General features: G+C 45.3%; 1 protein-coding gene across 2 annotated transcripts; it reads left to right on the forward strand.

Moving 5' to 3' along the window:
- Window positions 1-539: 539 nt before the first annotated feature.
- Window positions 540-23,525, forward strand: mrps10 (mitochondrial ribosomal protein S10). 2 transcript variants are annotated; one of them, XM_085980828.1, is made up of 7 exons: window positions 540-647; window positions 11,673-11,731; window positions 16,944-17,013; window positions 19,479-19,618; window positions 21,851-21,959; window positions 23,176-23,265; window positions 23,351-23,525. In XM_085980828.1, exons 1-7 carry the CDS (start codon window positions 594-596, stop codon window positions 23,432-23,434), a joined length of 606 nt encoding a protein of 201 aa, XP_085836954.1. In that variant the 5' UTR covers window positions 540-593; the 3' UTR covers window positions 23,435-23,525. The 2 variants fall into 2 exon arrangements, with proteins under 2 accessions (XP_085836954.1, XP_085836955.1); XM_085980829.1 differs by lacking the exon at window positions 11,673-11,731 and having other exon boundaries at window positions 559-647.
- The last annotated feature ends 289 nt before the right edge of the window (window positions 23,526-23,814 follow it).

Here is a 23,814-nt window from a genome sequence, read left to right on the forward strand (position 1 = left end):
CTGTGGTATGTACATGCTGGGTTGGGTTATTGGTGCAGGGCCCCTTTAAGAGTGTCGGGCCCTTTAAGAGTGTCGGGTTACGTGATGACTCATCAGCCCCTACTTGTAACCCTGCATGGGGCTGAGGTTTTGCAGTCCATGTGGAGATGTGATAAAAGCAGGACACGTTTTGTCCTTTACCAAAAGAAAGTCTCAGCCTGTTGATTTCTGTCGATCCCAACAATACATTCGTAAAATGTCAATTTAGTCTTGATGTCTGGAAGAATTTCTTCCGAGAGACATCAACACCTGGAATGCTATGAGTCATGTAGTAGAGGCACATACCTTAGTCAAGATACAGTTGGATATGATGATTTTCATTTGTTTTATACTGGAATAGATAGATAGGCTAAATAGTGACGAATGAGCTTCCACAGCTGAATTAACTTTGTGTGCTTTTGCCATTAGGGAGACTCTGTGGAGCCCCCACTCACACCTTCCCCATGTGCTGTGTCGGGCCCCCATTCACACCATCTTATGGTTTCTTGCCGACAATGCCCGCGCGACCCGGAAGCAGTGCTTCTGCCCCGGAAGATGCCGGCGCGGAGTCCAAGATGGTGTCGCGGGGTTTGTGTGCTGTCTTCAGGCGGCTGCTCCAGCAGCACCAGGTAAAGCCTCGCCGCTATTACAGATTGGACGCGACCCTTACCCCCACGAGGCTCCGTGCAGCGTTTCAATATTGTCGTCGCTTTCTTGATGATCCGTGCGAAATGGCTTTAAACAGTCTCCGAGTTAGAGACCGACAGCCGGGACTGAGAGACCCCCCCCGGGACTGAGAGATCAACCCCCCCCCCCCCCCCCGGGACTGAGAGATCAAACCGCCCCCCCAGGGACTGAGAGATCAACCCCCCCCGGGACTGAGAGATCAACCCCCCCCCCCGGGACTGAGAGATCAACCCCCCTGGGACTGAGAGATCAAACCGCCCCGCCGGGACTGAGAGATCAACCCCCCCCGGGACTGAGAGATCAACCCCGCCCCGGGATTGAGAGATCAAACGCCCCCCCCCCCCCAAGGGACTGAGAGATCAACCCCCCCCCCCCCCCCCGGGACTGAGAGATCAACCCATCAACCCCCCCGGGACTGAGAGATCAAACCGCCCCCCACCCTGGGACTCAGAGATCTTCAGACCATTGGAGACTTAACCCTCAATGCACTGAGAGTTAGATAAAAATTACAGCACAAAAACAGTCTGAGTTGGTGTTTATCCTCCACGGGAACAGCAGAATCCCAAGTGCCCGCTCTGTTTCCAGATCCTTTACCCTCATTTTCCATCAACAACATCCAACCTATACTTAAACGTTGACATGGTGTCTGCTTCAATCAGTAACCCCGGTAGTGCATTTCACAGCTTCACCACCCTCTCTGCAAATGTATTTCTCCTGCTCTCCTAAATCACTAACTTTTAATCTCATATCTACGTTCCCTCATTCTAGATCCCCCAATCACTGGAAACAGTTTGTTTCTATCTAGTCTGCTCCCTCCCTTCATGATTTTAAACACCTCTATTAAATCACTGTAATCGACTCAGCTCTCGTGAAAACTGCCCCAATTTTTTCCAAGTCTTTCGTATTTGAATGGTTGTGTTTATTTCCAACACTAGATTTCTGATTGGTCACCTTGTAGGACAAGACCTGATTTCTGATTGGTCCCCTTGGAGGACAAGACACACCCAGCAGTTTATAGAAACACAGAAGATAGGAGCAGGAGTAGGCTTTTCGGCCCCTCGAGCCTGCTCCGCCATTCAATGCGATCATGGCTGATCATCCAAATTCAGTACCCGGTCCCTGCTTTCTCCCCATACCCCTTGATCCCTTTAGCCTTAAGAAATATATCCAACTCCTTCTTGAATATATTTAATTAATGTATTGCCCTCTACTGCCTTCTGTGGTAGAGAATTCCACAGGTTCACCACTCTCTGGGTGAAGGAATTCCTCCTCATTTCTGTCCTAAATGGCCTACCCCTTATCCTTAGACTGTGACCCCTGGTTCTGGACTCCCCGACCATTGGGAACATCCTTCCTGCATCTAGTCTGTCCTATCTATGTCAGAATTTTAAAAGTTTCAATGAGATCCCCTCTCATTCTTCTAAACTCCAGCGAGTACAAGCCCAATCGACCCAATCTCTCCTCATACGTCATTCCTGCCATCCCAGGTATCAGCCTGGTGAATCTTCGCTGAACTCCTTCCATGGCAAGAACATCCTTCCTCAGATAAGGCGACCAAAACTGCACACAATACTCAAGATGTGGTCTCACCAAGGCCCTGTACAACTGCAGCAAGACATCCTTGTTCCTGTACTCGAACCCTCTCGCTACGAAGGCCAACATATCATTTGCCTTCTTAACCGCCTGTTGCACCTGCATGCTTACCTTCAGCGACTGGTGCACAAGGACACCCATGTTTCGTTGCACTTCCCCTTCTCCCAATCTATTGCCATTCAGATAATAATCTGCCTTCCTGTTTTTGCCACCAAAGTGGATAAACTCACATTTAGCCACGTTATATTGCATCTGCCATGCTTTTGCCCAATCACCCAACCTGTCCAAATCATCCTGGAGTTTCTCGGCATCCTCCTCACAGCACACACGCCCACCCAGCTTTGTGTCGTCTGCAAACTTGGAGCTATTACATCTAGTTCCCTTGTCTAGATCATTAATATATATTGTGAATAGCTGGGGTCCAAGGACCGATCCCTGTGGTACCCCACTGGTCACTGCCTGCCACTCGGAAAAAGACCCGTTTATTCCAACTCTTTGCTTTCTGTCTGCCAACCAGTTCTCTATCCAAGTCAATACCTTGCCCCCAATCCCATGTGCCTTAACTTTACATGCTAATCTCTTACGCGGGACCTTATCGAAAGCCTTTTGAAAGTCCAAATACACCACATCCACTGGTTCTCCCTTATCTATTTTACCAGCTACATCCTCAAAAAATTCCAGTAGATTAGTCAAGCACGATTTACCTTTTGTAAATCCATGTTGACTTTGTCCGATCCTGTCACTGTTTTCCAAGTGCTCTGCTATTACATCTTTTATAATGGACTCTAGCATTTTCCCCACTACCGATGTCAGGCTTACCGGTCTATAATTCCCCGCTTTTTCTCTACCACCTTTTTTGAATAGTGGGGTAACATTAGCTACACTCCAATCCATGGGTACTGTTCCAGATTCCATTGAATGTTGGAAGATGATCAGCAATGCATCTACTATCTCTAGGGCCACTTCCATAAGTACCCTAGGATGTAGATTATCAGGCCCTGGGGATTTATCGGCCTTCAATCCCATCAATTTCCCTAACACCATTTCCCTACAAATACTGATTTCTTTCAGTTCCTCCCTTTCATCAGACCCTATGTTCCCCAACATCTCAGGGAGGTTATTTGTGTCCTCCTTTGTGAAGACAGAACCAAAATATGTATTTAATTGGTCAGCCATTTCTTTGTTCCTCATTATTAATTCCCCTGATTCTGACTGCAAGGGACCTACGCTTGACTTCACCAATCTTTTTCTCTTCACATATCTATAAAAGCTTTTACAGTCAGTTTTTATGTTCCCTGCAAGCATACTCTCATATTCTATTTTCCCTTTCTTAATTAATCCCTTTGTCCTCCTTTGTTGAATCCTAATAAACTACTGATAAACTACATCCTAGGGTACTTAAGGAGGTGGCCCTGGAGATAGCAGATGCTCTAAGGATCATCTTCCGGAACTCCATTGACTCGGGAACAGTACCCGTGGATTGGAGGGTAGCTAATGTTACCCCAATATTTAAAAAGGGGGGTAGAGAGAAAGCAGGGAATTATAGACCAGTAAGCCTTACATCGGTTGTGGGCAAAATGCTAGAGTCCATTATTAAGGATAAAATAGCGGAGCACTTGACAAATGGGGAAAGGATCGGACAGAGTCAACATGGATTTACAAAGGGTAAATCGTGTTTGACTAATCTGCTGGAATTTTTTGAGGAGGTAACTGGTAGAATAGATGGGGGAGAGCCAGTGGATGTGGTGTACCTTGACTTCCAGAAAGCCTTCGATAAGGTTCCACACAAAAGATTATCATGCAAAATTAAGGCTCATGGGATTGGGGGCAAAGTATTAACGTGGATAGAGAACTGGCTGGCGGATAGAAAACAGAGAGTTGGAATAAACGGCTCGTTTTCGGAGTGGCAGGCAGTGACCAGCGGGGTGCCGCAAGGATCTGTCCTGGGACCCCAGCTGTTCACAATATATATAAATGATCTGGATCAGGGAATTGGATGCAATATTTCCAAATTCGCTGACGACACTAAACTAGGAGGAGGGGTGGGCTCTGATGAGGATGTCAGGAGGCTACAGTGCGATTTGGACAGGTTGGGGGAATGGGCGGATACGTGGCAGATGCACTATAATGTGGATAAATGCGAGGTTATCCACTTTGGGGGTAAAAACAGGAGGGTAGATTATTATCTAAATGGCAATAGATTGGGAGATGGGGAAGTGCAGAGGGACCTGGGTGTTCTTGTGCACCAGTCACTGAAGGAGAGCATGCAGGTGCAACAGGCGATTAAGAAGGCAAATGGTATGTTGGCCTTCATATCAAGGGGGTTCGAGTATAGGAATAGGGATACCTTACTACAGCTGTACAAGGTGCTGGTGAGACCGCATCTGGAGTATTGTGTACAGTTTTGGTCGCCCCATCTGCGGAAGGATGTTCTTGCCATGGAAAGAGTGCAACGGCGATTCACCAGGCTGATACCTGGAAAGGCGGGAATGACCTACGAAGAGAGATTAAATAGTTTGGGCTTGTACTCACTGGAGTTTAGAAGATTGAGAGGGGATCTCATCGAAACATATAAAATTATGGCAGGCCTGGACAGGCTGAATTCAGAGAGAATGTTTCCAATGGCCGGGGAGCACAGAACCAGGGGCCACAGTCTAAAAATAGCGGGCAAATCATTTAAAACAGAGATGAGGAAGAATTTCTTCACTCAAAGAGTGGTGAGCCTGTGGAATTCCCTGCCACAGAGGGCTGTGAAGGCTAATTCAATAAATATTTTCAAGAGAGAATTGGATATATTTCTGAAGGCTAAGGGGATTAAGGGTTACGGAGAAAAGGCGGGGACGGGGTACTGAACTGGTAAGATCAGCTATGATCTCAGACGAAGATCAGCCATGATCTCATTGAATGGCGGAGCAGGCTCGAAGGGCCGAATGGCCTACTCCTGTTCCTATCTCTATGTATCTATGTAAACTGCTCCCAATCCTCAGGTTTACTACTTTTTCTGGCCAATTTATATGTCCTCTCCTTGGATCTTATGCTATCCCTAATTTCCCTTGTTAGCCATGGTTGAGTCACCTTTTTTGTTTTATTTTTATGCCAAACAGGGATGAACAAATTCTGTAGTTCATCCATGCGGTCTTTGAATGTTTGCCATTGCCTATCCACCGTCAACCCTTTGAGTGACATTCCCCAATCAATCCTACCCAACTCGCGCCTCAGACCATCGTAGTTTCCTTTATTTAAATTCAGACCCTAGTCTCTGAGTCAACTTCTTCATTCTCCATCTTAATGAAGAATTCGATCATATGATCGCCTCCCGACCCCAAGGGGCCTCGTACAACAAGATTGCTAATTAATCCTTTCTCGTTACATAATACCCAGTCTAAGATGGCCTGATCTCTAGTTGGTTCCTCGACATATTGGTCCAGGGAAACCATCCCGCAAACACTCCAGGAATTCCTCCTCCACAGTATTGTTACTAATTTGGTTAGCCCAATCTATATGTAGATTAAAGTCACCCATGATGACGGCTGTGCCCTTATTGCACGCTTCCCTAATTTCCCTTTTAATGCCATCCCCAACCTCCGCATTACTGTTTGGAGGTCTATATACCACTCCCACTAACGTTTTCTGCCCCTTGGTATTTCTCAGTTCTATACAGATTCCACATCATCAGAGCTAATATCCTTCCTTACAATTGTGTTAATCCCTTCTTTAACCAGCAATGCTACCCCACCTCCCTTTCCTTTTTGCCTATCTTTCCTGAATATTGAATACCCCTGGATGTTGAGTTCTCAGCCTTGGCCACCCTGGAGCCATGTTTCCGTAATCCCAATCAAATCATATTCGTTTACCTCTATTTGCGCAGCTAATTCATCCACCTTATTACGAATGCTCCTCGCATTAAGACACAAAGCCTTCAGGCTTGTTTTTTTAACGCTCTTAGACCTATTACAGGAAACTTTCTGATATCCGGCACTGACGGGACCGAGCTGGTGCCGTACCATCAAATGTGCCGGACATACCAGCGTTAATGTTGAAACATACGGAACTGAAAGCTCCGTGTGAATCAATAAACCCTGTTGCTTAGCAACAGCTTCAAAACAGTCGGCTGAAGCTGTTGCTATAGCTACAGACCTTGCAGTGCCTGACTGGGGGGAAAAAAAGCAACGCGAACTAAAAAAACTTATAGGAAACGGCTCCTGATTTTTGCCGTTAGATCGAGTATTCCGACATATAACCTCCGGATAAACCAAAGTTTCCTGTAGAATTATTATTTACTGTGGCCATGTTTGATTTAAACCGTTGATTTCTCTGACTGCCACTTTTGTTTTTCTCCTTCCTATCTTTTGGAATGTGTAATTCGATCCTGCCTGCCTAAGTAATCAAGTACTTTGCAAAGTGTAATTTCAGCCATTTTGACTGCCCGGCTCCAGACAGAACAGAGCTCACATAGAACAGATAGGGCTCACCGTTGCGGGTTAAAACCTTCTCTCCCCCACCAAACAAGTTCCTGCCCAACCCCTACAAGTTCCTGACCTTCCTCCCACCCCCGAGTTTCTGACCTTTTCCCTCCCCAACAAGTTTCTGACTTCCCCCCTTCCCCAAGTTCCTGACCTCTCTGCCCTTCCTCCTCCTCTATCTCTATCTCTCTCCCCCTCCTCTCTCTCTCTCTCCCTCCTCTCTCTCTCCCTCCTCTCGCTCCTGTCTCTCCCCTCCTGTCTCTCCCTCCTCTATTGCCCCTCCCCTCTCTCTCCCCCCTCAGTCTCTCTCCCCTCTGTATCTCTCACTCCTCTCTCTCCCACTCCTCTCTCGCCCCCTGATCTCTCTCTTGCCCCCTCCTCTCTCTCTTGCCCCCTCCTCTCTCTCTCGCCCCTCCTCTCTCTCTCTCGCCCCTCCTCTCTCTCGCCCCTCCTCTCTCTCGCCCCTCCTCTCACCCCCTCCTCTCTCTCTTGCCCCCTCCTCTCTCTCTCGCCCCTCCTCTCTCTCGCCCCTCCTCTCTCTCGCCCCTCCTCTCTCTCGCCCCTCCTCTCTTGCCCCCTCCTCTCTCGCCCCCTCCTCTCTCTCTCTCTCCCCCCTCCTCTCTCTCTCACTCCCCCCCTCCTCTCTCTCTCGCCCCCTCCTCTCTCTCTCTCGCCCCCTCCTCTCTCTCTCTCTCTCCCCCTCCTCTCTCTCTCTCGCCCTCCTCTCTCTCGCCCCTCCTCTCTCTCCTCTCTCTCTCTCGCCCCCTCCTCCCTCTCGCCCCCTCCTCCCTCTCTCGCCCCCTCCTCCGTCTCTCGCCCCCTCCTCCCTCTCTCGCCCCCTCCTCCCACTCTCGCCCCCTCCTCCCCCTCTCGCCCCCTCCTCCCCCTCTCGCCCCCTCCTCCCTCTCTCTCGCCCCCTCCTCTCTCTCCCCTCCTCTCTCTCGCCCCTCCTCTCTCTCTCTCGCCCCCTCCTCTCTCTCTCGCCCCCTCCTCTCTCTCGCCCCTCCTCTCTCTCTCGCCCCCTCCTCTCTCTCGCCCCCTCCTCTCTCTCGCCCCCTCCTCTCTCTCGCCCCCCCTCTCTCTCTCTCGCCCCCCCCTCTCTCTCTCTCGCCCCCTCCTCTCTCTCTCTCGCCCCCTCCTCTCTCTCTCTCGCCCCCTCCTCTCTCTCTCGCCCCCCCTCTCTCGCCCCCTCCTCTTTTCTCTCTCGCCCCCCTCCTCTCTCTCTCTCGCCCCCCCTCTCTCTCTCGCCCCCCCTCTCTCTCCTCGCCCCCCCTCTCTCTCTCGCCCCCCCCCGTCTTGCCCCCTCCTCTCTCTCTCGCCCCCTCCTCTCTCGCCCCCTCCTCTCTCTCTCGCCCCCTCTCTCTCTCTCTCTCGCCCCCCCCTCTCTCTCGCCCCCCCGTCTCGCCCCCTCCTCTCTCTCTCGCCCCCCTCTCTCTCTCTCGCCCCCTCCCCTCTCTCGCCCCCTCCCCTCTCTCTCGCCCCCTCCTCTCTCTCTCGCCCCCCTCCTCTCTCTCTCGCCCCCTCCTCTCTCTCTCGCCCCCTCTCTCGCCCCCTCCCTCTCCTCGCCCCCTCTCTCGCCCCCTTCTCTCTCTCGCCCCCTCCTCTCTCTCTCTCGCCCCCTCCTCTCTCTCTCGCCCCCTCCTCTCTCTCTCTCGCCCCCTCCTCTCTCTCGCCCCCTCCTCTCTCTCTCTCGCCCCCTCCTCTCTCTCTCGCCCCCTCCTCTCTCTCTCGCCCCCTCCTCTCTCTCTCTCGCCCCCCCTCTCTCTCGCCCCCTCCCTCTCTCGCCCCCTCCTCTCTCTCTCGCCCCCTCCTCTCTCTCTCTCGCCCCCTCCTCTCTCTCTCTCGCCCCCCTCTCTCTCTCTCGCCCCCTCCTCTCTCTCTCGCCCCCTCCTCTCTCTCTCTCTCGCCCCCTCCTCCTCTCTCTCTCGCCCCCTCCTCTCTCTCTCTGGCCGCCCCTCTCTCGCCCTCCCCTCTCTCGCCCCCTCCTCCCTCTCTCTCGCCCCCTCCTCTCTCTGTCTCGCCCCCTCCTCTCTCTTTCGCCCCCTCTCTCTCGCCCCCTCCTCTCTCGCCTCCTCCTCTCTCTCGCCCCCTCCTCTCTCTCTCGCTCCTCTCTCTCTCGCCCCCTCCTCTCTCTCTCTCGCCCCCTCCTCTCTCTCTCTCGCCCCCTCCACTCACTCTCTCGCCCCCTCCTCTCTCTCTCTCGCCCCCTCCTCTCTCTGCCTTTCGCCCCTCCTCTCTCTCTCGCCCCTCCTCTCTCTCTCTCGCCCCCTCTCTCTCTCTCGCCCCTCCTCTCTCCCTCTCGCCCTTCCTCTCTCTCGCCTCCTCCTCTCTCTCTCGCCCTCTCCCCCTCCTCCCTCTCTCTGCCCACCGATTCCCTCTCTCCCCCGATTCCCTCTCCCCCTCCCCCGATTCCCTCTCTCCCCTCCCCTCCGAATCCCTCTCCCCCTCCCCCCCGATTCCCTCTCTCCCCTCCCCTCCGATTCCCTCTCCCCCTCCCCTCCGATTCCCTCTCTCCCCCTCCCCTCCGATTCCCTCTCCCCTCCCCTCCGATTCTCTCTCCCCCTCCCCTCCGAATCCCCCTCTCTCCCCCTCCCCTCCGAATCCCCCTCTCTCCCCCTCCCCTCCGATTCCCTCTCTCCCCCTCCCCTCCGATTCCCTCCCCCCTCCCCTCCGATGCCCTCTCCCCCCTCCCCTCCGATTCCCTCTCTCTCTTTGATCCTTTCTCTCTTACCCCCCCCCCCCCCCGCCCCCGGCCACCAATGGACCCAGTGACCTTCTCCTTACGGAGTGGAGGAAAGCGTGGCCCGCAACTATTGGGAACGGCGCATGCGCGGCTTCGGTAAACAGCGCAAATACGCAGGGGTCTTGACAAAGGGTTTTGACCCGAAACGTTGACTCTATTTTCTCTCCACGGATGTTGCCTGGCCTGCTGAGTTTTTCTAGCATTTTCTGTTGTTATTTCGGATTTCCAGCATCTGCAGTATTTTGCTATCGTACGCAGAAGGGGATCGGGTGCACATGTGCAGCTCCAGTATACCAGAAGGCCGCAAAGATGTTCGAGCAGATAATCACAGGCTCACAGCATATTTGTATTTCCTCATACTGGCAATATCCCAGTGAATTTGTGGAATGCTGTTACCTCAATATCCTTCTTATAATGTAGACCCCAAAACTGCACACAGTTGTCTAACTGTGATCTTACGAAGGTTTTATATAGATTCACCATTACATCTCAATTTTTATATTTTATACCCCTTGCCATAAAACCCAATATTCCATTAGCTTTGTTATGGCCTTATCCACTTGGAGTGCTGCTTTTAATGTATTCCATATCACTCAGCTGCCCCCCCCACACCCCCAAGTATAATTATTTTCCTTTTTTTTGCCCATTCCACCATCTTCTCAATATCCCATTGCAGCTTAATTTTGGCCTCGGAATTATTTGACTATGCCTCTTACTTTAGTATGATCTACAAATTTGGACACCATTCCCTCTAGCCCTTTATCCAAATAGTTGGTGTACACAGTGAACTGAAGCAGTGCCAGAACAGAACTCTGTGGGACACCACTACCCACTTCCAAACACTCTTGAGAAACTGCCATTTCCTCCCTTCCAACCATTTTTAATCCAGTTTGCTGCCCCATTATGCCATACCCCTTAGTCTCAGTAGTAGTTCGTCAAAAACTTTCTGAAAGTCCACGGACATCACAGCCACTGCATTTCCACCATCCCATCGTATTTGTCACCTCATCATAGAACTCCATCAGGTTTGTCAAACACAACCTTCCTTTATGAAGTACTTGTTAGCTGCTTCTAATTATTTTCTCTTCATCATGAGAGATCAACGCCCTGAACCGCATGTGAGGACTCAATCCCACAGACTGTGTGAAAGATCAACCCCAGACCCTATATCAAAGATCTATTTCCAAACTGTGTGAAAGATCAATCCCCGTACCCCATGTGTGAGATCAGCCCCCAGACCACATCCCCTTCACTCCTCAGCCCTCAATATAGGGACGGGTAGGGGTGCTGAGCAATATCTTTCTCATTTTAACTACAGTGATTTTGGAACCTTGACGTACTGCTCAATCCCAAGCTTCCTTCCCCACATCCAATCTCTTACTAAGTTTGCTTTCCTCCACCTACAAAATACTGCTCCCTCCACCCCTACCTCTTCCTACCTCTGCCATGCCATTATCACCCAGAGACTTGACTTGTCCAATGTGCTTCTTGCTGAACTCTCAAACTGTATACTGTGTAAGGTGCAAGTTATTCAGAACAGAGAGTCTTCCCTTGCATGAAATGCTGCACTCCCATCACCTCTGTCCTTGCCAAGCTCGCCTGTTCCTGTGACCTATCACATGCACTTAAAGATCCTTATATCCTCCTTTTGAAATTCCTCTTTGGCCCTGTCCCAAACTACTACAGCAATCTTTCCCAACGGTAATCCCTTACTATACCAAAGTCCTCCTTGCCCTCCACTCCCTTTCCTCCATCATCAGCGGCTGGCTCTTCAACCACTATAATCTTGCCCCCTGGAACTCCCTTCAGAAATCGCTCAGCCTTGCTACCTCCCTCATTGCTTTCAAAGGTCTCCTTAAAAACTCTGGTTTTCGACAATGTTGGTGGCCCCTGAAACTTTTTCTTTCTGCTCGGTGTTCACTTTTATCTCTCTTTTAATATTCTCAAAAATATCTCTCTCCCTAGAAATTAAATGGCTTCAAAGGCATTCAATTTGTTGTAACTTAATCTCTGTAGAGTGTCTTTATCGGGATGAGGTAACATTCCTGGAAATGTTCAATATGTTGGAAGAAAGATATGTTGGATCTCCATGTTAGCTCAGTTTTCTTTTGAACGGTAAAGATACACGTGTATGAATAACTAAAAAATTCATACTGTTTGACTTTCAGGTTAATCGAGTGCCACCTTTGAATTATGCCAGCAACAATATGATAACAGTATGTCTTTGGTAAGTTCAAAGATATTAGGTGACTTCAGATTAAGAATATTCCTGTCAATATTCTTTTTAAAAATAAGCAGAGACCAGGAATTTTTAGGGTGCATTTCTACAACTGAAATATTGGTGCAAAGTGGTATAGTGTAATTGCAGCCCAAATCTAGACTAAGAGCCTGAACTGGAGGAGGGAGTCTCGATGTGCTTTGCTCTGGAGATCCCTTCATACCCTCGCCAACATCGAATTTGTAGTGTAAATGCACTCCAAGTCTAAATTAACTTTTTAATCTGAAGTTTGTTTTTGCTGATTATGTTTGTATACACAGTAAATATTGGTGCCATCAGGACAACTGATTCCTCACACTCTGCACTGTGCAGTGTGAGGAAGCTTCATTAAATGCAAAAATGACATTTTCAGAAGTGTCTTGTGTTAACCATATTTTTACTGATTGTAGTTCAGCTCCCTCACATCCTCAGGCAGAGTCAAAAAAATCAATAGAAATAAAATGTCGTGTAATTGATTTTTAAAGGAGTACTGATAAGGAATGTTCTTTCATTAAATAGTAACGCTCTAACCTATATCAGCAGAGTAATTTTAATTCACCCATTCCTAATGATGCTGGATGCCATTATGGCGTATTAGTTTTGCCAGATTCACTAACAGTGTGTGCAGTAAGCAGGTTAAATTGTTTTACTATTTATTCCTTGTATCCACGGTGTTAAGATTGCTGGTCCAGTTAAGCTTCTGGTCAATGGTGAACCCCAGGATGTTGATAATGGTGGACATGACAATGGTGGTGGCTTTGAAGGTCAAGAGGATGGGATTGGGCCTTTTCTTGTTGGAGATGGTTATTTCCCAAGACTTATGTGCTGTGAATCTTACCTGCTATTTGTCAGGCCAAGCTTGGATATTGTTCAGGTTCTGCTGTAGGCTGGTTGGGGCTGCTTCATTATTGGAGTTGTGAATGGATGTGCAATGCCACAGAAAATCAGCTAGTGTCTTGTGTAAAAGTATTTTCTGTCACATATACAGTCACCCTTCTGTCACTCTTAGTCAAACGACAATAACTTGCATTTAACGTACTAAAATGTCCCAAGGAACGTCATCAGACAAAAATTGACACAGAGCTAAAGAGCCATTTGGATAGGTTGGTTAAAGAGGTAGGTTTTAAGGAGCATCTTAAAGGAGAGGTGGAGAGGCAGAGAGGTTTATGGAGGGAATTCTAGAGTTTAGGGCCTAGATGGCATAAGGCACGGCTGCCAATAGTGGGGCAAAAGAAGTGGGGGAAGCACAAGAGGCCAGAGTTGGAGGAACGCAGAGTTCTCGGAGGGTTGTTGGGGTGGACGAGGTTATAGACCTAGGGAGGGGTGAGGCCATGGAGGGATTTGAACACGAGCAGGAGAATTTTATAATCGGGTTGTTGGTGGACTGGGAGCAAATGCAGGTCAGTGAGCACAGGTGTGATGGGTGAATGGGACTTGGTGTGAATTAGAATACGGGCAGCAGGGTTTTGGATGAGCTTAAGTTTGTGTAGGGTGGAAGATGGGAGGCCGGCCAGGAGTGCATTGGAATAGTCGAGTCTGGAGGTAACCAAAGCATGGCTGAGGGTTTCAGCAGATGTGCGCTGAGGTAGAGGCAGAAACGGGCGATATTACATAGGTGGAAGTAGGCGGTCTTGGTGATGGAGAGAATATGGGGTGGGAACCATTACTTTGGGGTACGGTAGCATAGTGGTTATGTTACTGGACTAGTAATCCAGGGGCCTAGACTAATGATCCGGAGATGTGAGTTCAAATCCCACCATGGCAGCTGCGGAATTTCAATTCAATTAATTAATTAAATAAAAAGCTAGTACCGGATTGTCATAAAAACCCATCTGGTTCACTAATGTCTTTTAGGGAAGGAAATCTGCCATCCTTACCCGGGTTTGGCTTATATGTGACTCCAGAATGTGGCTGACTCTTAACTGCCTTCTGAAATGGCCCAGCAAGCCACGCAGATGTATAAGGCGGCTCACTACCACCTTCTCAAGGGAAATTAGGGATGGGCAATAAATGCTGGCATTGCCAGCGACGCTCACATCCCGTGAATGAATAACAAAAAAAGCTCAGCTCAGGGTCAGATAGGACACCGAGGTTGCATAGAGTCTGGTTCAGCCTGAGACAGTGGCCAGGGAGAGGGATGGAATCGGTGGCTAGGGAACAGAGTTTGTGGTGAGGGCCAAAGACAGTGGCTTTGGTCAATCCAATGTTTAATTGGAGGAAATTTTGGTTCATCCAGGACTGGATGTCGGATAAGCTGTCAGACAATACAGAGGCAGTGGATGGGTCGTGACAGGTGGTGGTGAGGTAGAGATTATCCAAGAGGGAGTTAAGTCTGGGATGGCAGCAAGAGAATAGGAAGGTCGAGGAGTAGTGAAGGGTTGGGGTTGGATTATCCAATACTCAAGCATTATAATCAGCCCAAATTTATTCTAAGGCAAAGTTATTACGCAAATGAATTATATTACACCTGATAAGGTCATTCTTCTGATTTACTACCAGCTGGAGCAGACCACAGAAAAGAAAGTTAAAACAAATTAAAAAGAATTGAACAATTCAAGCTAGGTGTAAATTTAGCTTAAACTTTTTAAACAGTTCTTACAATTGGGATAATTCACACTTCCTGTCTTCTGCATTCAACTTTATTACTGTGGCAACGCAATGTTAAAATGTTGTGTTTCAGCTCCATAGAAACATAGAAGATAGGAGCAGGAGTAGGCCATTCAGCCCCTCGAGCCTGCTCCGCCATTCAATGAGATCATGGCTGATCATCCAAATTCAGTATCCTGTCCCTGCCTTCTCTCCATATCACTTGATCCCTTTAGCCTTAAGAAATATATCGAACTCCTTCTTGAATATATTTAATGAATTGGCCTCTACTGCCTTCTGTGGTAGAGAATTCCACAGGTTCACCACTCTATGGGTGAAGAAATTCCTCCTCATCTCTGTCCTAAATGGCTTATCCCTTATCCTTAGACTGTGACCCCTGGTTCTGGACTCCCCCGCCATCGGGAACATCCTTCCTGCATCTAGCCTGTCTAGTCCTGTTAGGATTTTATAAGTTTCAATGAGATCCCCTCTCATTCTTCTAAACTCCAGCGAGTATATGCCCAGTCGACCCAATCTCTCCTCATACGTCATTCCTGCCATCCCAGGTATCAGCCTGGTGAATCTTCGCTGCACTCCCTCCATGGCAAGAACATCCTTCCTCAGATAAGGCGACCAAAACTGCACACAATACTCAAGATGTGGTCTCACCAAGGCCCTGTACAACTGCAGCAACACATCCTTGTTCCTGTACTCGAACCCTCTCGCTACGAAGGCCAACATACCATTTGCCTTCTTAACCGCCTGCTGCACCTGCATGCTTACCTTCAGCGACTGGTGCACAAGGACACCCAAGTCTCGTTGCACTTCCCCTTCTCCCAATCTATTGCCATTCAGATAATAATCTGCCTTCCTGTTTTTGACACCAAAGTGGATAACCTCGCATTTATCCACATTATATTGCATCTGCCATGCTTCTGCCCAATCACCCAACCTGTCCAAATCATACTGGAGTTTCTCGGCATCCTCTTCACAGCACACACGCCCACCCAGCTTTGTGTCGTCTGCAAACTTGGAGTTATTACATCTAGTTCCCTCGTCTAGATCATTATTAATATATATTGTGAATAGCTGGGGTCGAAGGACCGATCCCTGCGGTACCCCACTAGTCACTGCTTGCCACTCGGAAAAAGACCCGTTTATTCCAACTCTTTGCTTTCTGTCTGCCAACCAGTTCTCTATCCAAGTCAATACCTTGCCCCCAATCCCATGTGCCTTAAATTTACATGCTAATCTCTTATGCGGGACCCTATCGAAAGCCTTCTGAAAGTCCAAATACACTGCATCCACTGGTTCTCCCTTATCTATTTTACCAGTTACATCCTCAAAAAATTCCAGTAGATTAGTCAAGCACAATTTACCTTTTGTAAATCCATGTTGACTTTGTCCGACCCTGTCACTGTTTTCCAAGTGCTCTGCTATTACATCTTTTATAATGGACTCTAGCATTTTCCCCACTACCGATGTCAGGCTTACCGGTCTATAATTCCCCGTTTTCTCTCCACCACCTTTTTTGAATAGTGGGGTAACATTAGCTACCCTCCAATCCATGGGTACTGTTCCAGAGTCTAGCGAATTTTGGAAGATGACTAGCAATGCATCTACTATTTCTAGGGCCACTTCCTTAAGTACCCTAGGATGTAGATTATCAGGCCCTGGGGATTTATCCGCCTTCAATCCCGTCAATTTCCCTAACACTATTTCCCTACAAATACTGATTTCATTCAGTTCCTCCCTCTCATTAGACCCTATGTTCCCCGACATCTCTGGGACATCTCCCCCCTCTAAGAACATATCAGTTCCACAATGTGTCCTACTTGTTAATTGGCCTGTCAAACTAAGAAAGCCAAGGCTCTCAAATGCAACCTGACATCAAAGCAAACTTAGCATTTATTTCAGGATTGCAATTATATAGTTTTAAAGGGAAACACGTTTACATTCTATTTTACAAAGTAAAATGTCCAGTGCTTATAAAACTTCTGACCTACCACTAGCAGCGCCACAGGACATTCACGGATATATATTCATAAAATCTCAAGTGTTAGCTTGACTCAGTGGTAGCACTCTTATCTCAGAGTCAGAAAGTTGTGAGTTCAAGTACCATTACAGAACCTCAGTACATAATCTAGTTTGACATTTCCGTGCAGTACTGAAGGAGTGCTGTCTTTTGGATGAGATTAAAGTAAGATACTGTCTGCCTGTTCAGGCAGATCTAAAAAAGATCCCGTAATACTACTTTTGAAGAAGAGCAGGGAGTTCTCTTGGTATCCTGGCCAACCAACACCAATAAAACAGATTAACTGGTCATTTATCTTGCTCATTGTTCCTGGGATCTTGCTGTGTGCCAATTGGTTGTCACGTTTGCTACAGTAACAACTATGACTGCGCTTCAGAAGTAATTCAGTGGCTGTTAAATGCTTGGAGATGTCCTGAAACACGAAAGGTGCTATGTAAATGCAAGTCTTTCTTTAGAAGCTTTTTAAATACGATTTAGTTTTTGTAAAATTCAGATGCTGTACATACAAATAATTTTATAATAAATAATTATTTCATATACAATGTTTTTGTTTAATGGCAGTAAAAGGCCAGTGCTGACACTATCAGCAGGAATCCATTTGGGGTCTCCACACTATACCACAGCTCCCTTGGTAAGGTTTCCTGCAAATGTTGTTAATTGTTTTGGTACTCTGTTTAGTCTGTTAGGATTTGTGCTGTATATTTTGAAGTAGTTAGCTTGTCATGAAACCTAGACATAAATTTCAAGTACACGATTTTTATTAACTTAATTCTTAAGAGATCATAATAGAAATGACCAATTGCACTTTCAAGGTACTTTATATAGTTATTTACTTTTCTAGGAACAAAATTATCTGGGCACCTTTTAGAAAATGTTGCGTTTGTATAAAAATACGAATGATACTTGTCCGTATGTGTAACAATATATCTGTGGGCACTTACATACATAGAAGTTACAACATGGAAATAGGCCATTCAGCTCAATCAGTCTGTGTCGGTGTTTACCTTCCACGTGAGCAAATAACATTAATCACATCTACCGACCCTGTTCCCATATCCTTCATCCACCTATCCAATCTAATCTAATCTTGAATATTGACATAGTTTCTGCCTCAACCACTAACCCTGAATGTGAATTCCACAGCCTCACAACTTTGTGTAAAGAAGTTTTTCCTGCCCTCTGTTCTAAATCTCTTGCATTCAATTTTGTGTTGATGGCCCCTTAGTCTGGACCCCTCAACTACTGGATTCAGTCTGCTTTTATCCACCCTATCCCATCCTTTCATAATTTTAAACACCCATTATATCACCCGGTAATCTGTTGTTCTAACAATAAAAGACCAATTTTTCCAAGTCTGTCTTCATATTTTTATTTCCTCATACTAGGCAGCAATCCTGGTGAATCTGCATTGTACCCTCTCTAAAGCCTCAACATCCTTCTGTTAGTGTGAAGCCCAATACTCCACGTGGTACTCTAACTGATGTCTAATTAAGGATTTATATAGGCTCAGAATTACCTCTTTGCTTTTATATTCAATACTTCTTGAGATAAAATCAGCTTTTTTTACACCCTCATCAACCTGAAATGCTGCCTTTAATGTCCTGTGAACCTGTGCCCCCAAGTCCCACTGCCCTTTCACAGCACCAAGCCTACTTCCATTCAGAGTTCCATTTTTTTAAAACCAAAACGTATCACCTCACAGTTACTGACATTGAATTTTATATTGCCCCATCTTATCAATATTCCTTTGCAGTTTCCTAATTTGGTATCATTTGCAAATTTCAACACCACTCTCTCTAGACCTGTATCCAAATCACTGATACCTGTATATAGTGAACAGAAGTAGATTATCTTAAGAGGCAGAATCACTTTTAAAAACAGAAAGTCCTCAGTAGTTTACTGAAAATCTTTTTTTCTTTAAAACAGAATGTGCAATCAGGCTGGCAGATGTAGAAATAAGAAATCTTTATTTGTAGACTCTTAACAACATTGTCATTGTTTCAAAATTTGTGTTTAACTTAAATAAACTAGTTTGAATGACATTTCTACTTAAAATAACATGCAGTTGTATTAAATAAAATCATTTGGTAACATTTGGTTGAATCATTTTTCATAATCGCTAATTTCCCTTATATTGGGACGCAGATCAAAAGACAGCAGAGTCTTTCTGCTACCTCAAGTGACCATTTTCACCCATGATCTTGGGACAGTGAATCAGTGGGCTAATTGACTATGTGAACTATCATAGTGGAGCCCAATCCTTTTCCATCTACACAATGCAGTCTTAGCAAGTGTTGCTCGATGGTGATAATGTTACCTGGCTGATCACTCCTCCTAGCCAAGACTAAGTGTTGCATCCCGCATACCACCTTTGCTGAAATTGGTGATTTAATACAGAACAGGGATCAGACCTGGGAGTCTTGTGATTTGCATGGCCAAGTACCTAGTTATGCAGTGCATTAACCCTATTAACCCTTTGAAGTATCAGCTTGGCGTAGAATAGTGAGTTTAAGCCCCACTGCAGGACACCAGCATATAACCCAGACTGAGAGTTCATTGCAGTTCCCAAGGAGTCCTGCATTGTTCGAGGTGCCGTCTTTCAGATGAGATGTTAAACTGTCTGCCTGTTTCAGGGGAATATAAAGAACTCCTTTTTTAAAAAGAAAAGCAAGAGTTCTCCTGGTGTCCTGGGCAAAGTTCATCCCTCAGCCAACACTACCAAAACAGATTAATTGTTTTTTGTTTGTTGGAATCTTGATCTGTCCAAATTGGCTGCTACATTTGCCTAAAAACAAGTGACTACACTTCAAAAATAATCAATTGACTGTGAAACATTTTGGAATGTTCTGAGGGTGTGAAAGGTGCTATATATAAATGAGAATTCTTTCTTCTAAGTCATTAGGTAGGGGGCAGGTTTAAACATTTTCTAGTTAATTTTTACTTGCTTTACTGTTTGTTGTATGAGGTGCAAGTTTAAATCTCAAGTTTTGGAATACTTGGCTGCTTTGGAACTTTTTGAGACATTTCATTTTAAAGAGGATATCTCTGCAATAAGTTATTTTGTTTGTCGTGCTTTATGATTCTGTGTTAATGTAGGTAACAGTAACAGATGAGCCTGATGCACTTTACAAGAAGATCTCTGTGTTGATGAAGGGCCATGATAAAACTGTACTGGATAGCTACGAATATTTTGCCACACTTGCTGCTAAAGAGCTGAATATCAATGTTAATAAAGTGTAAGTACTTAATTGCTTTTATAAGCCATTCCCTTGCATCTTTTTGGATTTAATATGCCAAGTGGATTCCTTTCAAATTTGGACTTCTGTTCTTTTCAACGTCACTAAATCAACATCACTAAAACAGATTACCTGGTCATTATCACATTGCTGTTTGTGAGAGCTTGCTGTGTGCAAATTGGTTGACGTGTTTCCTATATCACAACAGTGACTACATTTCAAAAAACGCTTTGGTGCGTTCGGTGGTCATGAAAGGCGCTATATAAATGCAAGTCTTTTCTTTTTGTGTTCTTTTCATTCAAATGCACTAGAAAGGCAAGAGAAATCCCATGCATTCTATCTGCTCTACAGTACAGTATTAATGGTGCTGTTGTGTCTGAACATAGACCTCCCTCATCATGTCCCCAGTAAGTAGTTGGTATGTTGTACATAAATCATAGCAATGAAAAAAATATCATTTTTAATTTTCAGTCTATTCATGTTTTCATTCTCATAGCAAAGCCCTGCTAGTATTACTGCTGCTACTTCTCTTCCTCACAATACTCAAAATTATGTTAATTCCATTTTCTTTGTGATTTTTGTGCTCAGAATGGAACACTTTTCCATTTCAGGTCCCCAGTTTCAGCATCAAGTACTCACAAGTCATTTAGATGCAGAGTAAAACTCTGCCTCATAGTTCACAGCTCAGAAGAACTACCCCCATTGCACTAGTGTTACAGTTTCCATTTCCCACAGTAGTCATACTGATGTCTAAGTGAGATTTCCAATTAGTACCAGTGTAAGGGCAATGCACAGTACTAACCGGATCAAGACTATCCAAGCTACTTCAATTCTGGCCTCGTGCATCCCCGACTTCCTTTGCCCCATTGGCAGCTGTGCCTTCAGCTGTCTAGGCTCGAAGCTCTGGAATTCCCTCCCTAAACCTCTCCACCTCCCTCCTCCTTTAAGACACTCCTTAAAATCTATCTCTTTGACCAAGCATTTGGTCACCTTGGCTCGGTGTCAATTTTTTTTTGGCAGAAAGACTTGCCAAGTACCTTTCATGACCACCAGACGTCGCAAAGTGCTTTACAGCCAATGAATTACGTTTTTGAGTGTAGTCACTGTCGTAATGTAATGTGATCACGCTCCTGAAGCACCTTGGGATGTTTTACCACATTAAAGGCATTATATAAATGCAAGTTATTGTTAAGATTCTTACATCCCATCATAAGAACTAGGAGCAGGAGTAGGCCATACGGCCCTTCGAGCCTGCTCCGCCATTCAATAAGATCATGGCTGATCTTCGACCTCAACTCCACTTTCCTGCCCGATTCCCATATTGATTCCCCATGAGTTCAAAAATCTATCTCAGCCCGGAATATGCTCAACATCAATCTGAGCCTGATTGAAACCTAGATCTCAGAGGGGACAGGCAGATTGTAACTCACTGTACCACTCGGTCCCCCAGTACTGTATTATAAAAATGTCCTTACCCACTGTAAATCAAAAATATCCATGCATCTTTATTCCATATACCATTAGGAATGAGCACCTGGACTTTGCACTCTTGGGATTCTAAACAGGAGCTTGCTAAATAGCTTATTGGCCGTGCTTGGTGCCTCCTCTCAGTTATGCAACTCCAATCAAGAACTCACCAGAGTGAGGATTAAGCCATTTTGTGGCATCAAATGTCACAATAATCATAAAATGTATACAAAACTGATCCACCTGAAAAGGGACAGAATGAGTTAGGTGTTGCATGGAATGTGGAAGACATTTTCATTCAGAGTAATAGGTAGGTTATTTCCCTTTACTTTTAGTATCATCCAGATTTTACACTAGCCCAGTCAACCTGTGTTGAAAAAAATTATTCAGATGGGAGAGAATTTCTGTGGGGTTTGCCAAATCCTATGCCGTAACTTTGGCAGAAGATCAGTGGAAACCCTGGAGAAATGGCCATTTTTAGCCATTTACTGCTTTTCTTCATGAGTTCCACTGATTACCCCACCAGAGAATCCCCATGGAAACTCTAGGTGCATCTGTTTTGTTTGCTTGGTTCTAGGCTTGTACTTTTTTTCTAGTTTTCCTCACCCTCCTACAGAACATATCATTGCAGCAACACTGAAAGCAGTCATTTTGATATTTATATGCAGCTGGCACATTGCATTTGTAAAGTCAATAAAACTAAAATTGATGTCCTGTGGTTTAAAATAAGATTTTGTGAATTTTTTTTTAATAAAACTTTTTTAGGTATGAGCCTGCAAAGAAAATTGATAGAATGACACTTCTCAAATCTATTCACATTTTCAAGAAGCACAGAGTTCAGTATGAGATGAGAACCCACTACAGATGTATAGAGGCAAGTAAAAGTCAAAAAATCAGCTCGAAATCTAGGGCATAGTAGATATCTTACTATAAATTTTCAGCTGCTAGATTCAAAATATTCAAACTTCAAATAATTTTGAACCATTAAATGAAGCTAAAGTGAAGGTCATTTTGATAATTACATTGCTTTCCATGTTTGCCCTTTATTTATCTGCTCACTTTGATTTCAAGTAATTAGTAAATTGCCATAAACTTTGAGTACAAGGCTGAATTTGTTTCTTTGCTCATTAACCAAATAAGAAAATGTATTTGCTTGATATGCATTAATTCCTGTAAGTACAGTGATCATGTGGCATGACATTCTGGCAGGTTAACAAAATTTAAATGTATTTTGTCACATAAACCCATTGTATAGAATTGCTTCGCTGGTAAATAGTCAGCTTTATTCTTCTCATTGGGAGTCAGCCAAACAGCTGCACATTCTAATCACAGTCCCAGTGTGCTGATAGTAGGTATGTGGGAAGGCAATCTGACATCTGTTATAGTCATGTAAATTATCTGCAGCTTGTGATGTAATTGTGACTATCTAGCCTTTTAATATCAAGCATAACCAAAACTTCATTTTTCTCCAGCAGATGAAACCTTTTATTTTCTGTCAAATCCTCCTTGATTTTATGTCATATACCTACAACAGAACAGGCAATCTACTTCTCAATCTTTGCAATTGTCAGTTTTCAGCCAACTGTTGGTGTGTTACAGTAGGCCAGCAAAAAAAACCTTCCAAGTTTTTCTCCTCAGCCTGGGGAGACTGCCAGCCTGCGTATAGCTGCTGCCTGTGGCATAGCTGTGACTGGAAATTAAGTAGAGTAGACTATGCTATGAGTTGTTGCTCCAAACTACACCCTACAAATGTATTTTACTTGGCAATCTACCTTTTTGCCAATTTCCTCCCTAGGTCTAATGATCAGAATTTGCTGTCTTTTGTTAATGAATTGCATACACTTCTGTAGCTATTCTTGGAATAGCAGTTTATTTGTACAGGTAGTAATGCTGATTGATGAACTGCCCTCAACTGCAATCATTTTACAAATCTTCATATTAAAAGGAAAAATATTTTTTACTGGTGCATAAATTTTCTGTATGTAATACAATTGAATCGTTAAATATAGGGCAGTTTAGAAAACCTGTGCTTGTTGTGTGTGATTGAAGAATTTTGGCTTACTGTTAATACTGATGCTGTTCTTTGCTAGCTCAAACATCTGACTGGATGCACTGCTGATGTGTACTTGGAATATATCCAGCGCAATCTCCCAGAAGGGGTGGCTATGGAGGTGACCAAGGTCAGTCTTATGTTGGTACTGGGATAATTTTTCAGATTGTCTGTCATGCATGTCTGTAATTTATAAAACTTTTCTGCCTTTTCAGACAATGTTAGAAAAGCAACCTGACCATATTAAAGAACCTGTTTGGAGCACACACACTTCTAAAGATGAAGGCAAACCAGACTGATAAAGCTAATGGACTTTCTGCTGTAACTGTTTATGCGGTTCATTTTAAATTAAAATAGCTCACTAAATAAAACTCATGTCAAAATGCTTTACCTTTGTGTTGGATTATCTAGACTGCATTTTATAAAACAGAACAAAAAAGGTAAAACTCACCATTTTACTACTCTTGCAGACAGCACCCTCAAATGTGCCAAAAAATCAGGGTAAACTACTAAACAGAGCAAAAGGTGGAGCAACTAAAATAGGAATACTTGAAACCATTAAGCATTTGTCCAAGTAACCTGAATTAGAGATGGCCAGAAATCACCAATTACAGCGGTTTGTAATTGGAGTTACCTAGGCAATTGCAGGACTAGGGATGAGGAATGGGAGAAATACTTG

Source organism: Somniosus microcephalus, chromosome 3 (assembly GCF_052327205.1).
Source record: "Somniosus microcephalus isolate GS21.2 chromosome 3, FLI_Smic_1.0, whole genome shotgun sequence".
Lineage (NCBI taxonomy): Eukaryota > Metazoa > Chordata > Chondrichthyes > Squaliformes > Somniosidae > Somniosus > Somniosus microcephalus.